This window comes from Aulonocara stuartgranti, assembly GCF_965226115.1.
Source record: "Aulonocara stuartgranti genome assembly, chromosome: 5".
Classification (NCBI taxonomy): domain Eukaryota; kingdom Metazoa; phylum Chordata; class Actinopteri; order Cichliformes; family Cichlidae; genus Aulonocara; species Aulonocara stuartgranti.
This window is the reverse complement of record NC_138943.1, coordinates 23,700,728-23,716,471: the sequence shown is the minus strand read 5'-3', so window position 1 is coordinate 23,716,471 and position 15,744 is coordinate 23,700,728. Positions and strand designations below refer to the sequence as shown.

General features: G+C 38.9%; 2 protein-coding genes across 4 annotated transcripts; both read left to right on the top strand.

Annotated features, from left to right (window-relative positions):
- Nucleotides 1–340: 340 nt before the first annotated feature.
- stx16 (syntaxin 16) lies at nt 341–10,175 on the top strand. Of its 3 annotated transcripts, XM_082534961.1 has the most exons (9): nt 341–851; nt 4,774–4,785; nt 4,878–4,985; nt 5,076–5,216; nt 5,426–5,588; nt 5,702–5,790; nt 6,767–6,910; nt 7,262–7,342; nt 8,898–10,175. In XM_082534961.1, the coding sequence occupies exons 1-9, from the start codon at nt 726–728 to the stop codon at nt 8,997–8,999; spliced, it is 966 nt and encodes a 321-aa protein (XP_082391087.1). In that variant the 5' UTR covers nt 341–725; the 3' UTR covers nt 9,000–10,175. The 3 variants fall into 3 exon arrangements, with proteins under 3 accessions (XP_082391087.1, XP_082391089.1, XP_082391088.1); XM_082534963.1 differs by lacking the exon at nt 4,774–4,785 and having other exon boundaries at nt 342–806; XM_082534962.1 differs by lacking the exon at nt 4,774–4,785 and having other exon boundaries at nt 342–851.
- A 2,082-nt stretch (nt 10,176–12,257) lies between these two features.
- Nucleotides 12,258–14,575, top strand: LOC309707563 (EEF1A lysine methyltransferase 3-like). Its single transcript, XM_082534964.1, has 3 exons — nt 12,258–12,495; nt 12,595–12,706; nt 14,009–14,575. Exons 1-3 carry the CDS (start codon nt 12,334–12,336, stop codon nt 14,404–14,406), a joined length of 672 nt encoding a protein of 223 aa, XP_082391090.1. The 5' UTR covers nt 12,258–12,333; the 3' UTR covers nt 14,407–14,575.
- The last annotated feature ends 1,169 nt before the right edge of the window (nt 14,576–15,744 follow it).

Below are 15,744 nucleotides of genomic sequence, written 5' to 3'. Positions count from 1 at the left end.
ATAGGTTAGCACCTAGCTTTCTTATATTCATCTTCTCTCAGGCTATGATTAATAAATTGGCTTAGTAAAAATTTCTAATTTGTTTGTCTCTTCTTTGTTATGTCTTCAATGAGCCCGGTATAACACGGTTAAACCTTGTGTTTCAAGGAGGCCGCTATCTTACAACTAGGCTGTTATGTATTCTAATGTAAACTCACTGAATTTACAACCAGTTTTCAAGAGCTTTTGTTTGGTTTTTATTTCCAATTTCCCTAACAGGTTTTGGCCCTTCTGGTACCGCCCTGGAAACGCTTCTGTCTGATGTTCTCAGCTGAAGCGGTAGGTGGCGAAGAGTCACTTCCGTTACAGATGATAGCGCAGTTAATGAGCAGAAGAAGAATTGCTTCACGCAGATGTTTACGTTCTCCTACTTCCGTAGCTACCTAAAGCGGAGTAACGTTACCAGTCTGACGCTAAAGCGGACATTTCACCAGAAAATCTCGGTCATGTTTAGTTTTCTTTACCTCAGTATTAGAGCGGCTTAGCGGATCAACATGATTCAGGCCATGTGTCTCCCGCTGTAGGCGCTGCATCGCGAGTTTTTCTCACCATTCATCGCAGGCAAAGCAAAGCTAAAGCTAGCGCCGTGTTAGCAGCTGGTCAGAGGCAGTTGGCTCAATTTAATAAAGGATCTTTCGATCCGCACTCTGCCCCCTTGTTAATTTAGATTATCACGCAAGGCAGTCATGGCCACTAGGCGTCTGACAGATGCCTTCTTGTTAATGCGGAACAATGCAATCCAAAACCGGCAGATATTGGCTGAGCAAGTGAGTACATACGACCCCCGTCTGAGTACACGTAGCAATGCTGCGGTGAGTGGTCTGCATCGTTTTGACATTTTACTGTGTGTGTTTGCGTATAGCCAGTCACCGATCCCTGTTAGCTAGATCCAGGTGTGTGATAGCTGTAGCTGCTGTTAGTTATTATCCTGGATGACCTCCACGACGTTAGTGTTTCAGTGGTTCACAGTGATGTGACTCAGTGGGGCGATGATGGAGGATGAAGAAGTGTTGCAGGCATGCTTTTAGCTAGTTAATGTCTATAACCGCCCGTTTTTTAATGACAAGAATATATATTTTATATATATATATTTAGGTCAAGGTTAACTGAGGGTTATGGTTGATTTCATTTTCTTCGCATCCTCTCGTGTGCCTCACTGTAAAAAAACAAAAAAAACCCCTGCTGTGGCCTTTCAAAAGCCCGCATCATACTGAGTCGTGACCTGTAACTGATCTAGAGTGTAGCTGATTCTCTTCTGCAGTTATTAAAAATAAATACAGTAATTTGAAAAGCAAAGGCAATGAAAATGCTCGTAAAGCTTCCTGGAAACTGTTTGTCACTAAGAAATACTACCTATCCTTTAATTGTTAAATTATATGGACAGAAGTACTGGGCCACCCGCATGTCACAGTAGCTGTTATAACACCCCATTCTAAATTGTTCGCCACACTTTTCCATTTCAACACGTGGATTTTTTTATTTTTTTTTTTTGCCCATTTAAACAGAAGGCCACTTGTGCCGTCCGAGGCTGATGTTGGTTGCTTGCAGTCTCTCTTCTTGTTCAGTGTGCTCTGTGTTGGTGGACGAGTGAGGTTCTTTCTCACCAAACTCATCCAACCATGCTTTGTGCACTAGGGCACAATCATACTGAAACAGAAAATGAACTTTACCACGCTGCACAATTCCAAGCTTCCAACTTGGATTTTTCCAATTAATGATAAGATGGGGCATTCAGATTTCCCTAAGAGTAAGAGTTCAGGACCAAAGCACATAAAAGCAATGATTAAGAAATGTGGCCAGATACTTTTGTCTATATAATGCAGATATAATTAAAAACAAGCGAGCTTTTTAGTGATCACGATACAAGAAGAATATATTTATATGTTCCTCTATAGCAGAGCTGTTCTTTCTGATAGTGATTTCCGTGACACTGAATAATGATTTAGTTTCTTTTTTCTAAAAACAGCAGTCGCTGCATGGAGCTTATTGCTGGAGAGCTAAAACATCAAATGCTGGCATGTTTTGTTTTGTTTTTACTAGCAGTGATAAAACACTGAATTTAATGTTGATGCAGAAAAAAACAAAAAGAAAGAAATTAAAATCCTGCCATGACCTACTTATATTTTTAGGTTAAACTCCACCACAGTACAAAAGTTATTACTTTCCCTGACACAGTTTTGAAGCTTCTTCAAGCGGGCAGGTGTATGCCACACGTGAATATTCACACTCTGCTGTGAACATTTTATCGTGCTACCTGCACGCTGGTGTAGATTAGTTTCTTCCCGCTGGAAGCCCAGAGATCATGAACTTTTAAGGTTAACACATTCTGCATTTGTTTGGGGAAAATTCTTAGTAACAAAACCGGCCTTTGTTACTTAGCTGCCACTCCTCATGGCGCTGAGCGAAGTGGAAATGCCGATCTCTCCACACGTACCCGGGTATTTTTGAAAACGCAGATTTTTCTATGCGTTTGCGCCTTTCGTCCACACGTAAACGGCGTTTTCGGTCACTGAAAATGGAGATTTCTAAAAAACGCCTGCCAGGGTGGATATTTTCGAAAACTCAGTTTTTGCATTTATGTGTGGACAGAAACAGCGGAGAAAACGCGGGGTCAAAGGTGTGCTCCTTTTTTGACGTCACACTGTGCGCCACGTTATTGTTTCGGTGAAATGAATTTCTACAACACTGTTACTTGTACTCTCTGCAGTGTTTAAATGCTTACATATACACACACAGCTACTGTCCCTCCACACATACGACTGGGTTCTGCTTCTATACCCCATCTTTGTTTGTTTACTATTTCCCGCCGAGACTTCTAGACTTCTGATTGGCCAACATTTCTACACGGTTAGGAATATATCGCCACCTGTTGCTTTGGCATGTTCCTAGCAGCGTTTTTCTTCATTTCTGCGTTTACGTGTGCATGGGATTGTTTTTTAAAACGAAAACGGAAAATCTCCGTTTTCAAAAATACCCGTGTACGTGTGGACGTATCCTCAGTAACACAAGTGATTTCTTCAGGCACATCTACAGAGTGGAGCCCTTTAAATGGCTGTGGCTCCTGGAACAACACTACCTCTCTGTAAGAGTGTCCTGTTTGGGTTTAGATCAGGATCAACAGCGAGCAAGCTCAGAGTGAGGAAGATAGAAGCATTGCTGTGGCTTCATTTTTTGGGAGGGTGATTCATGCCTAATAGGGCACATGAGCTAGTCATACACTGTCTGTTATTTTTCCTTCCAAGAACCAAAACAAAAAAAAAAGATTACTCAGTCGGTTCTTGGCATTTTGTTTCATCTACAGAACAGCTGGTGTAAAAGAGCCCAGAAATTTGGCTTTGGATAGTTACACTCCCCACATGTGTTGGGTCATACACTGATAAAAAAATTTTGATACCAATTCCATCATTGATTCTTATTATATATTCATTCCTTATTAATTTTCTGCTTGAAAAATCTCTTGAGTCCAAACACAGTGTAGAAACAGACTAATGGAAACCCTCCAGCCCAATGACTTTGCTGTCAGCTGTCAGAAAAACATGTCAGCATTAATGAAAGGCATTGTTAAGCTCTGAGGCACAAGATTCCAGGGGAATAGAAAATTTGATAGTGGTTCTCAACTGGAACGGTTCCCATCCCAACCCTACCTCCTCTGCATGCCTGCACACCTTTTTTTTTGACTTTATCTCTGTGTCCATCATCTCTTCTCAGATAGATTTAGTTCCCTGTTAACTATTCACAGTGAAAATGTTGTAATGAGTGTTTTACCTAGCAGGATATTAGCTGCCAGTGAAGAACAGTAAAGAAATGAGTGAAATCTTGGAACAGAATCGAAATTCTGGATTTACAAACGATCTCTTGTGCCCGAATGAGCATCTTCTCAATATCTGTTCAAATTGTTTAGTCTCTTCTTCAATGAAACTGCTCCAACCACTTTATCTTATGTCTGAAATGGCTAAAAAATACAGGTAGAAGTGTGAAGTGCAGGTTCAGTCTCCTTCTTGTACTGTAACAAACGTCTGTTTGACACTGGCGTCGTGTTACGCTTCATCAATATAGGGGATAAACACAGTTGATTTAAATGTCTCACAGGCTTGGTCATTAAAATTATGAGGGGCTAAACTGATTAGACCAGTCGGCCGTTATCAAGCCATCACGTTGAAGCTGTTAGAATATTTGGCTCAGGTGGTTTTTAGTTGCTTTGTTGCAGCAGGACCATTAAGTTGCTTAGAGCTGCGTCTAAAATTGCGTTAGCTGTTAGAAACGAAGAACATTTTGCTGCTGGCTGAACACTCAGGTTTGAAATAAGAAGGCAGCAGACCAAGTCGCCTCTCGCTTTTTTACTGACAAATCAATCACTGAAGAAGACAAAGCAACTAACAATGAACTCTATTTAATCTAAAACTCTTAAACTCATTTTCCTTTTCTTAGACTCACAGGTTTCTGCTCTCTCTGTTCTCACACCGTTTCCTCCTTGTAATCATTTGATTTAAAGTAAAATGATTTGGAAAAGGTTTCTGGACGATATTTTTCTATATTTAGTTTAACTGTACACTGAATGTACAATGAATGTCAACAGCCTCTTTTACAGTGATTATTATTCCTAATTCAAAGTAATTTAACAGTGGGAGTGGATGGATATTTATATTTCATGGGCCTCACTTTCTATTCCTTTTTTTCTCCTTTTGCTTGTTTTCGGTTGGATGGGACCGCTCTGATATCTGCCAATCATATTAGGAGCTTGATGAGGTACTGTCATTTCTCTTACTAAAAGACGGAACACCATCATCTTCACCCTCTATCACGTAAAACGTTTTAATGGATCCTCTTGTGTCTTTAAGTTGGCCGATGATCGGATGGCCCTGGTTTCAGGGATCAGTTTGGATCCCGAAGCCGCGATTGGGGTCACCAAGAAACTGCCCCCCAAATGGGTAGATGGAGTAGATGAGGTAAACTGAAACTGTAGTAGAAATTTGCAGCTACTTCAGTGTCTCTTTAAAGTGAAATTCAGCAAATAAATTAATACATTTTGTCTTCAGATCCAGTATGAAATCACAAGGATCCAGCAGAAGATGAAGGAACTGGCCTTGCTTCATGACAAGCACATGAATCGTCCCACACTGGATGACAGCAGCGAAGAAGAGCACGCCATAGAAATCACAACTCAGGAGATCACGCAGGTGAGATAATTTAGCAGCACTGTGCATATGTATGCTGCCTACTTTTAGACTTGAAATGCTGATTCTTTTCTTTCAGCTGAAAATCTGCGTGGATATGTTTTAGCTGTTGTTTTTATTTGAACATAAGTATTTATGTGAGAGCACGCTCTAGTATGGAGCCTGAAGTGAATTTAGAAATGAAACAAGTAGAGTCGTTGTTGTTTTTGCAGATGTTCCATCGATGCCAGCGAGCCGTGACTGGTTTGCAGTCTCGCTGTGGTCACTGCACAGAGCAGGAGGAGCGACTCTTGAGAAACGTGGTCTCCTCTCTGGCACAGAGCCTGCAGGAGCTGTCAACCAATTTTAGGCACACACAGTCCAGCTATCTAAAACGTAAGGACTGCATGGCATGTTACATGTTTGGGTTTTTTAACTGTTATTAAGTATTTTTGTCCTCATGATGTTTTAATGCCGTCTAAGCATTGTGCCATTGGCTTGTCTGACAGGTATGAAGAATCGAGAGGAGAGATCAAAGCACTTTTTTGACTCGGGGCCCTTAATGGAAGAGGATGAAGATTTAGCTCTATATGACAAGGTGAGGACAGCATGTTTAGAGCTGGGGTGTCCACAGAGAGCTGCTCTTAAGTTTAAATGGAACACACCGGTAAAACGGGTGCAAAATAATCATAACAAACAAACCAAACGCCTTTTCCAGATGATGAGCAGTTTAAGAAAACAGCTTTTTTAACAGTGTTTCTTCATTATAAGCAGTAAATCAAAGAAACCCATCAGCACGTCTCAGTCCAGCAAACCAGACTGAGTTGTTTTTTTATTTTTTGGGTTATCTGTTCCTTATTTTCTTTGGTGTTTCCTGGCAGGATGCCTGATGCGTTTGTCAATAAGAAGGCTCTAAAATTGATTCTGGCTCAGATAAAGTCACCAGTTCAGAGTTTTAGGATATTTTAAAACAAAACACAGTAATTGAGATAAATCCAGTGGTTGTTGGCCTACATCTCTGAACACAATGCATGTATGCTGACACTGTGTACACAGCTGCTCTGTGTATACAGTGAACCAAAAGCAGAAGTATCCATGACTATCAGTACCATTAAGATTTAAAAAAACAAAAAAATAATCAGTACATCTACCAATGTTTACACATTTAACTCCCAATTTGTACTAAAAATAGTTACATTGAGTTTAGGTACTTCTTAACGGACAGGAAATGGCCTCAGTGGAGGAATTAAATAAATGCTTTGTTTATAAAATGGGTGGTCCTGGGTTTAAAGTCACCCATTTCTGTGTGGAGTCTCTACAAAAGATGCGCATGTTGTTGGTTATATTGGAGACTCTAAACTGACTGTAGGTGTGAATGTGAGTGGGAATGGTTGTCGGCCTCTGTGTGTTGGCCATGCAACACATTGGCTACACCACACTACTGTAAAATCTTCTGTGTTATTGAAATGGAAATTGGTCTGAATAAAACAAAAACAGCTCATTACCCTGCCGCTGTCCATCTAGTCTGTAACATTTGTATATTCAGCCTTGTTCTTGAATCTGTCATTTTTCAGGGGTTCACGGACGATCAGTTGATGATGGTGGAGCAGAACACAGTCATGGTTGAAGAACGAGAGCGGGAGATCCGACAGATAGTGCAGTCTATCTCAGATCTGAATGAGATTTTCCGGGACTTGGCAGGAATGGTGGTGGAGCAGGTATTTGAAGCAAATTCACTGAGCTACCACAGGAAAAACGTGCACACACAGGCTTCAGCCACATGTGAAAATGGAAAAAAAGATCAGTTTTATCAATCATTAATAACAAAAAGGAGCTAAGTTAAGCTCATTCTGATCCTATTCGGCAGGAGCTTTCAGATTACTTTTGTTTGTATAAATAGTATTTGAACAAAATAACTTAAGATGTTATTTTTAAAAAACACTTTGAACTGATCTTTAAGGAAGAGTATACATAGACTTGTGAGGAGTTTTGCTACAAAACTGCAAACACGATCTACAATTATGAGTTTCTTCCTTTAAACCAAAAAAACACTCTTTTTGTCCTTCCAGGGCACCGTTCTTGATAGAATCGACTTCAATGTGGAGCAGGCTTGTGTTAAAACAGAAGACGGATTGAAACAGTTACAAAAGGTAAACACTAAATTTCTTTATTTAGTGTCTTGTTTTTTTTTTTTTCAGGCAATTTCATTTTTTTAAGTAATTCTAAACATTTTTTGGCTTATGGAATGAAAACTGTAAATAATGACCAAAGTGAAATAATAGGTATTATAATTATTTGTAGCGGTATTAGTAGTAGAAATTATTTTAAAGACTTGTTTAAATTTCTTATGAAAGCCAAGCTGTGATTTGTTCATACACATGCTCAGAGGCACTTCTAAATGTATTTATAAAGTACAAAAAAATGAATCTATTGTTTTGTGCCTGAAACATTCATGCGTGTGATATACACAGTGTTAGCAAATGAGGGTCAGTGTTCTTTTGGACAGACTAAGGTGGAGATGTTTGACCATAATGGCAAAAAACAAACACAGCATATCGGCACAAACACTTCATACCAGCTGTCAGCACGATGGAGAAGAGGTCCTGGATTTGGGCACCTTGCAAGCATTAAATTGACCATGAACTCTTCTGTATGCCAAAGTATTCTAGACTCAAATGTGAGGTCATCTGTCCAACAGCTAAAGTATGGTTAATACTGGGTTAGGGCTGTGCGATGAGACCAAAATCTCATATCCCGATATAAGACATCTATCGTCCAACCTGGAGTTGAGTGTTTGAGCTGATGCATGAAACTATATATTTTTAGACATAAGTTGTAACGGCCGCCGTTTTCTTTGTGAGTATTTATTACACGGCGTGCTGCGAGAAAAAAACAGTTCTAACGTGTGAGTCCAAGGTTTATTTTTTAGCACCTGACGGCTCTTTTTTGCTTCTCATCCATAAATACTCTGCATCCTCTTTCACGTGATTCAGTTTATTTTGAAAAGTCTCAACAGGATCTTGAGCTTTATTGTCAAAGGTTTATGTGGAAACTAAACCAGCGGACACGCGATGGTTTTACCGTCGTTGTTGCTAACGACAACGCATAAAAACAGGCGCTTGTCCGTCCGTAGTGTGGTTATATTAAATATAAGAGAAAGAGAGAACTTTAAGAAATTAATATAGCCACTACAGTGACCATCAAAACCATGAAAAAATATTGCCGTAAACGTTTATTTTGCGACACCATGAAACAAACGATAGCGTAAAATGAAAATGTCGTCATCCGCTATATATTGTTATATCGAACAGCCCTATACTGGGTTATGCAACAGGACAGCGATCCTAATCAAGGTATTGCAATGACACAATCACAGTCCAGACCTCAGCCTGACTGAAAGAGAGCTGTGCAGAGACAGGCTTGCTAATCTCAAAGAACTGAAACAACGTTGCAAAGAAAAGTGAAGCAAAATTGATCCACATCTATGTGAGACACTGATAGAGTCATACAGAAAACGATTACTTCCAAGTTGCTGCTAAAGGTCGTTCTACAAGCTGTTGGATGTTTTGTTATGTAATGTTTCAGGAAATTTTAGAGCCTGTTGACCAGATGTTTTTTCTGTCCTGTGGTGTAAAAAGACCCCATCTGTACTTATTCATTAAAAGTGAATGGTGTTATGTAAAATTATTCTTATTTTCTTTTCAGGCAGAACAGTATCAGAAGAAAAACCGAAAGATGCTGGTCATTTTGATCCTTTTCATCATAGTCATTGTTCTAATTATTATTCTTTTTGGAACAAAGTTCTAATCACTCATTCCTCCGTTTTTGTTTTCTGCCTGGGTGTTTGTTGTGCAACTGTGTGGACTTGGACTTGATTCTACCGTCTTTCACACCAACCGGGAAATGCTAAGAAGAAATCTTTGTGGGGACACTGTGGGTTAGTGGAGATGGGGTTTTTTTTAATGGGAGAGTTAGATTTTTTTGTTTTGTTTTTTTTCTGTTATTTTTGACGGATTTGAATGAAAAAAACAAAACAATCAACAGTGTCTATTTTTCCTAAGTGACTTTGACAGAGGTTTGTTCAACCGGACATTTTCATCTTAGCATTATATTTACATCCCAGCTCAGTATTTTACTGTGAAAGACTTGAGAACTTTTTTTTTTTTTTAAATAAGGGCAGTACCATTTAAGATCAGAACAGCCATTCAGTACCAAAGGACCATCTGTTTTTTATCAGTTTATTCCTCACTTTAGAATAATAATACTAAGGTCCTTGTTACCACACGGTTGGCCTGAGGAGGGTTTATGCAGCCATACATCTCCTCCACTTCATTTTAACTTCATACCTGTTGAACACTTGCTGCGCTCTAATGAAGTGCTCATGTTAAAAACACTCGTTTTTGTTCTCCATGGTCTTTGCATAAAGTGCTACCTTTTTTTAAGAAACCCTTGCAGTTTGCACATATTGAGCCCTGAGGGGTAGGAATGGGTCGGGGTGTCGTGGATGTAATACTACTGTCATTTGTATGATAAGCAAATTATTTATTTTCAAGTAACTTCATATAACCCAGAGATTTTTTTTTGTTTTCTGTCAGGTTTGCTGTAAATCGAATAGAGTGTATGTGTAGTCTGAGCACAACAGTTAATAATCACTCCCACTGAGGAAATGGATGTAGTACAACACAATGAAGAGACATTTGAAGACCGCATTGTGATTTTTTTTTTTCTCCCCGTTTCTTCTTTGTTCAGATTTACACATTACATTTCATTTGGCTGTCTGATGAGCTGAAACAATGGAGCGCTTTTTTTAAATATATGTACTCAACTCTACACTTTACATGTAAAATCATCTTTGTCATTGATGTGAAATTGTATGTAAAAAAGAAGAAGTCCAAGTGGTACTTTACTTAAGTATTGATTTTGGAAACCAAACGGGTGAGGAGACAGCAGCTTAATTTTTAAAAAAATAAACCTGGAACATGAGTCGGTGCGTATCTGTGTGTTCACGTCTTGCACAAATGGTACTAACTGCAAACAAAGGTCACATTAAACACTAAAAACTATTAATTTAAACATCTGTTCCATGAAAAATCACCTACCTAACACGATTTTTTTTTCTTTTTAAAACTTTAGCGCATTTAATGAAGCCATGAAAATTTTGACCTCACACTAAAATTCCAGAGTTGCAGGTGCCCAAAATCCCACTCAAGGGATTTAATAATGCACTGCTCTATTTTCAGTTTGATTTTGGAAGAGCTTTTCCCATGTGCATGTAGGGTTTGCTTGGGGATAATTCCCAACATGTGGGATTTGGTCATCCCCGACTCATTACTGTGAGTAGTCTTGTCTCTCAAAACACAATTTGGGGGAGAAACCAAAATTAACATTCCTCTATCAAACACAACCAACCTTGGAAAAAGGCACCGCAGCTTTGGAGAAAATGACTTCTGTAAGAATGCCATGACAACCTGACTGGTATAGTGTCATGGATAAGTTGCAGGGCAATAAGTCCCTGATATAAACGCCATGGAAAGCATGGCATGACAGACAGACATCGCAATCCTCCTCCACAGACTCAGGAGCATCTCCGGGTGGCACTGACTGATAAGTGGGCTGAGGTCCCACAGGATGATTTTCAGAGCTTGTGCTTGTCCATGAGGAAGACACTTACTTCCATAATCAGTGAAGATCGGGGGGACACTACCCTGCAGTTTTATCGCTTCACCAGTGTATGGTGCTTATGCTTGTTGACATTTTTGTTGGTTTTGATATTCAATAAAAGGTGATGAGATGCAATATATCAGTGGTAATTTGCATACAAGTAAAACTACACCACTCTATTTACAAACCAGTTTAGTGGGATGTTATTAAATTCCTGGAGTGTACACATGAATGGGTTGAAATTTTGTGATATTCAAATTATTTTTTTAACTGCATTCTTGAGCCACATGTAATGTTCAGGACTGAAAAACATCTAAACTCTGTTAAAAACTTCAACCAACCGCTCAGATCTCGAGTTCAGGGGTCAAGCTTTCTGGAGATGTGACTGCAATAACTTGAGATACCACACAGGATTTTGAAACTGATGTCCTAGTTCTGTTTGGGGGGGGGGTAACACTGGTTTTTGCTGGTATTTAATTTAATGTCCGTGGCACAGTGTACTGATATCCTGGATACTTGGAAAGAAAATGTTTTGGATAAACGTATGCGGAATAGTGGCTGAATAAAACAAAATATAATAAGATGTTAAGATTTTCATACAGTGGATATGACAGTCCACAGAGAATATTCACTATTTGTGGATGTGGCAAAGAAGGATATGCAGAGGGTTGGTGTGACAGAGAAGGATGGCAGGGATAGGGTCAGATCGAGGCAGATGATCTGCTGTGCTGAGCCTTAAAAAGAGAAAAAAAAAGAAAGAAGAAGAATTAATTGATGATATAAATAACTGCTGGATGCAGCCATAGCTTTACTAGAGACCAGTGACCAAAGGATTTTTCGTGATGAGAAGGAAACAAACTAACAAACAAAGAAACAATCCTGTAGTGTATTATCCAGTCATGATACTGTCAACAACATTTATTTTCCTTTAACAATATCAACAAGCTGACATGTAGAAGTATAAAAATGAAAATAATGAAATATCTGATAAAATAATAAGTATTAATTCACTATTTAAAAGCAAAAATAATGTATAATTTGAATATATTTAAGATTGTTTTATACCCGCTGCATTTCAGACCGCAATCTCTGATGTGCACCTCTTTTGGCATATGCGTGTTACATTTCAAAGTAAAAGCCTCTCGTAGTCTTACATCTATAGTACTACTAGCTTGATACAACATGAAAAAAACACTTTAGTTTTCTTGTGGTTTTTTTTGTGAAGTTACGAATTTTATGTTTTTTATTTTTCTGTTGCGATAAATAAAAAATGAGAAGAAGTAAATAAAATAAATATTTTATTTTAAAATATTTAACATTAATACTAAAACATTTTAACAACATTTTTATGGTGTCTATGACAAAAACAAAACATTCGCTATAACGTTATTACTTGACCGGAAGTTAAAAGCAGCTGCCCTCCCGCATCGAGAACATCCGGTTTTCTTACCAACAATAATAGACTTTAGCGCCAATAAACATGTCTCACACCGAGGACGAAGACGACCCGTTTCCTGTAGATGACTGTCTGTTCACGGAAACGTTTTCTCTGGAGTCCGTGTACACGCTGATGGGAGAGGAGGTGAAGATCAGACAGCTGTTCGGTGCGGACCTCGGCGTGGCTGCACCGGTCTGGGAGGCTGTAAGGAGCAGACAGGCACTCACTTTATTTAGATGATCTTCGTAAACCTGGGCTTTGTGCAGTGATGAAATCTATGTGTGTGTCTGTGTACACACGCAGGCGTTACACCTATGCCGTTACTTGGAGGATCAGTCTGTGGAGCTGAGGGGAAAGCGGCTCATAGAGCTCGGAGCAGGCACCGGTGTGGTCGGTATTGTGGCAGCTCGCTTGGGTAAATTTGGAGTTTGTAAAATAACTCGTGTAACTAATATTAAATACAAACTAACTACTAACTAATGTGTCTCTGAGTGGGATTCTCCTGTGGCTCAGTGTCACATTATACCCCCACACATGTGCAGCTGCTTCTGAACCACATGGTGTTCACTATCAAGTTCACTTACTCATGTGTTTATTTTTTGTGTATATAAATAGATATAGCGTTTTCTGCTGTGTAAAACATGATTGAATCCATAACAACTCCTGCCTGCAGCGATGTTGTCGCCGAAATAGCTCAGTTGGGAGAGCGTTAGACTGAAGATCTAAAGGTCCCTGGTTCGATCCCGGGTTTCGGCAGTGTGAAAGGTTGTTTTCCCTCAGTTTCGTTCTATACCGACAATAAGAGGCAATGCTATTCTAATAAATATTTTTTTAAAGCATTGTTTGGTGGGAAATTAAAACAAAACAAATAAAATAAACTCCTAGCCCAATAAATAAAAAGTCACACAGTACTTCTTTGGGTCACCTCTAACTTTAATGCCCACGTTGTTATTATTCAAAGCATTCTGAAAGGGGTAAATGAATCTGTGAAAACATCTTTCCTGCTTCCTGCACCACTTTTCCACAGTCTGAGCCCATACAGTCTTCTTGGAATATGCCCTTGCCCTTGAAGAAAAAAACCTGGTCATTAAGTATATTTAGCTGGTCAACTCATCTAATTTTTCACTCAATATAATCCTGATCAAGTGAAGCAAACACCTGATCATAACACTGTCAAAACTGGCTGGTACAGTAGACACTAGGCCTGTTGATGCACCACCTTATCCACCTGTCTTCTTATTATGTTGCAGCCATCAAATCTGGACTCATCAGACCACATGACCCTTTTCAGTTGCTCCATTGTGCGGATAGAAATGCTTTTACTTTAACTATTAAACATAGTTATGAAATTTCACCAAATGTGTAAGTGATCTCTATTTAAACTCAGAACCCACTTATCAGTTAAGGTTAAATACCCTCTTGCAAGCCCATATTAATCACAGAAATAATGCTCCAAAGGAAGGCTCCTTATCTATCTCTTAGCTTAGTTAAATCCAAGTCATTACTCTTTTGGGGGGCAGGCAGTGTTTTGATTACAGCTACACATCAGTAGCTTTTAATTTGTAGTCAGAAAACTGACTACAGAAAACAAACAATTAGTTTGTTGTTTGTTCCATGTCTGTTATTTCACATGCTCATGTTTTTAATTTCTTCTGATCTTAATTTAAGACTTTGATCAGCAGCATGTGGGATCAGGCTTTCATCCCTCTTCTTTCAGGAGCAGAGGTGACTCTCACAGACCTTCCTTTGGCTCTTCCACAGCTTGATGCTAATGTCTCTGCTAACAAGCCTTCCAGCGGGTGGCCTTCTCTCCCTCCCACTGTCCTCCCTCTGTCCTGGGGTGAGGATCACATGAACTTCTCCTCTGACTGGGACTTGGTGCTCTGTGCTGATATCATTTACCTGCCAGAGACATACCTCCCGCTAGTGGAGACACTAGCTCACCTGTGTGGTAAAGGAGCCGCAGCGTATCTCTCATCCAAAATGCGAGATGAGCACGAAACGGCAGCTTTCTATGAGAAGCATCTACCGAGCAGATTCAATGTGGAGCTTGTGCACCGAGACGACAAACAAAACAATAATATCTACAGGGCGTCTTTAAGAACAGGCCAGTGACGACAGGAGGGACGGCCTACTGCTTTTTTATAAATAAATAAAATTATGAGTTTGTCTGTTATTTAAATTATTTTGAGTTTCACATCCCACTAACTGTAGAACCTATAAAAGCTAAAGCTATTTTAAATGAATTTAAATGTAATCATATTATTTTTATTTATCTCTAAACAGTTACACATGTCATTTGTCTTTAATTAAAAGCGAATGTATTCAGAATGTGTCCTGTGATTTTTGAGATTTGGGAAGAAAATGAACTTCAGAACTTTAATGACATACAAGCACAAACATACACACACTATGAATGCATTTTATAAGACAAAACAGCATGATTTTATATAAATCAGCCTTGAGTTTTGTCTGATTGGAAATTCAGTCATTGGACTAAAGTGTTTTCACCATGTTTACCGTGAGATGAAGATCAGGTCTAAAGTTACAGTTCTTCTTTTTAACCTTTACCCACTGCAGGCATCATGCATCACCAAGATGAGCTTGAAGGTGCGTTTCCAGAACTGTTTTTTCAAAAATTCGTATTTGTTTTCAATATTTCTGATTATCCTCTGGTTGGAAAACACTTTGATCTCTCATGTTGTCAGTACAGGGTGCACAGCAGCATCTTTACCTTGAAAACAGTCACAGATTTAAAAGCCCTGAAAACCATGTTTGTTTATAGAGTGCTTACTATTATTGATTTTGACATGAATTAATATCTTCTGCCAGAGTAATTCTTTCCTTGAGACATTTTGGTAATTAAAAGTTTGAATGTATGTATTAAATGGTTAAATTGTCGTTAAGTTTAGATTTTTATCACACCTTTAATTTTAATAGTTGCTGATTTAGTCATGAATATTCTGTATGGTTATAACAGAAAAGTCAAAAAAAAACTTTAAACCAGCTATCACATCCCTCTCTCCCAGTGCAGTGGATAAAAAAATCTTTCATATACCATAAAATCTCCAAAAGCAACATCTGTTCATGAAAACCTACTTTCACTCCCCCTTCATTAGGTATATCTTACTAGTACTGACTTGGACCCCCTTTTGTTTTACGAACAGGGTGCTGGAAACAGTCCTCAGAGATTTGGGTCCACATTAACATGATAGCATCACACAGTGGCTGCAGATTTGTTGGCCTCCATGATGTGAATTTCCAATTCCACCACATCCGAAAGCCTCTCTATTAGATTGAGGTCTGGAGACCTTGGCAGTTATTTGAATACATTGAATTGTTTATCATGTTAAGGAAACCAGTTTGAGATTATTTGAGTTTTGTGACATAACGCATGATGGGTACACTGTCATGAAGGGATGGACAGGATGTTGTTGGTATCTTACTGTCATT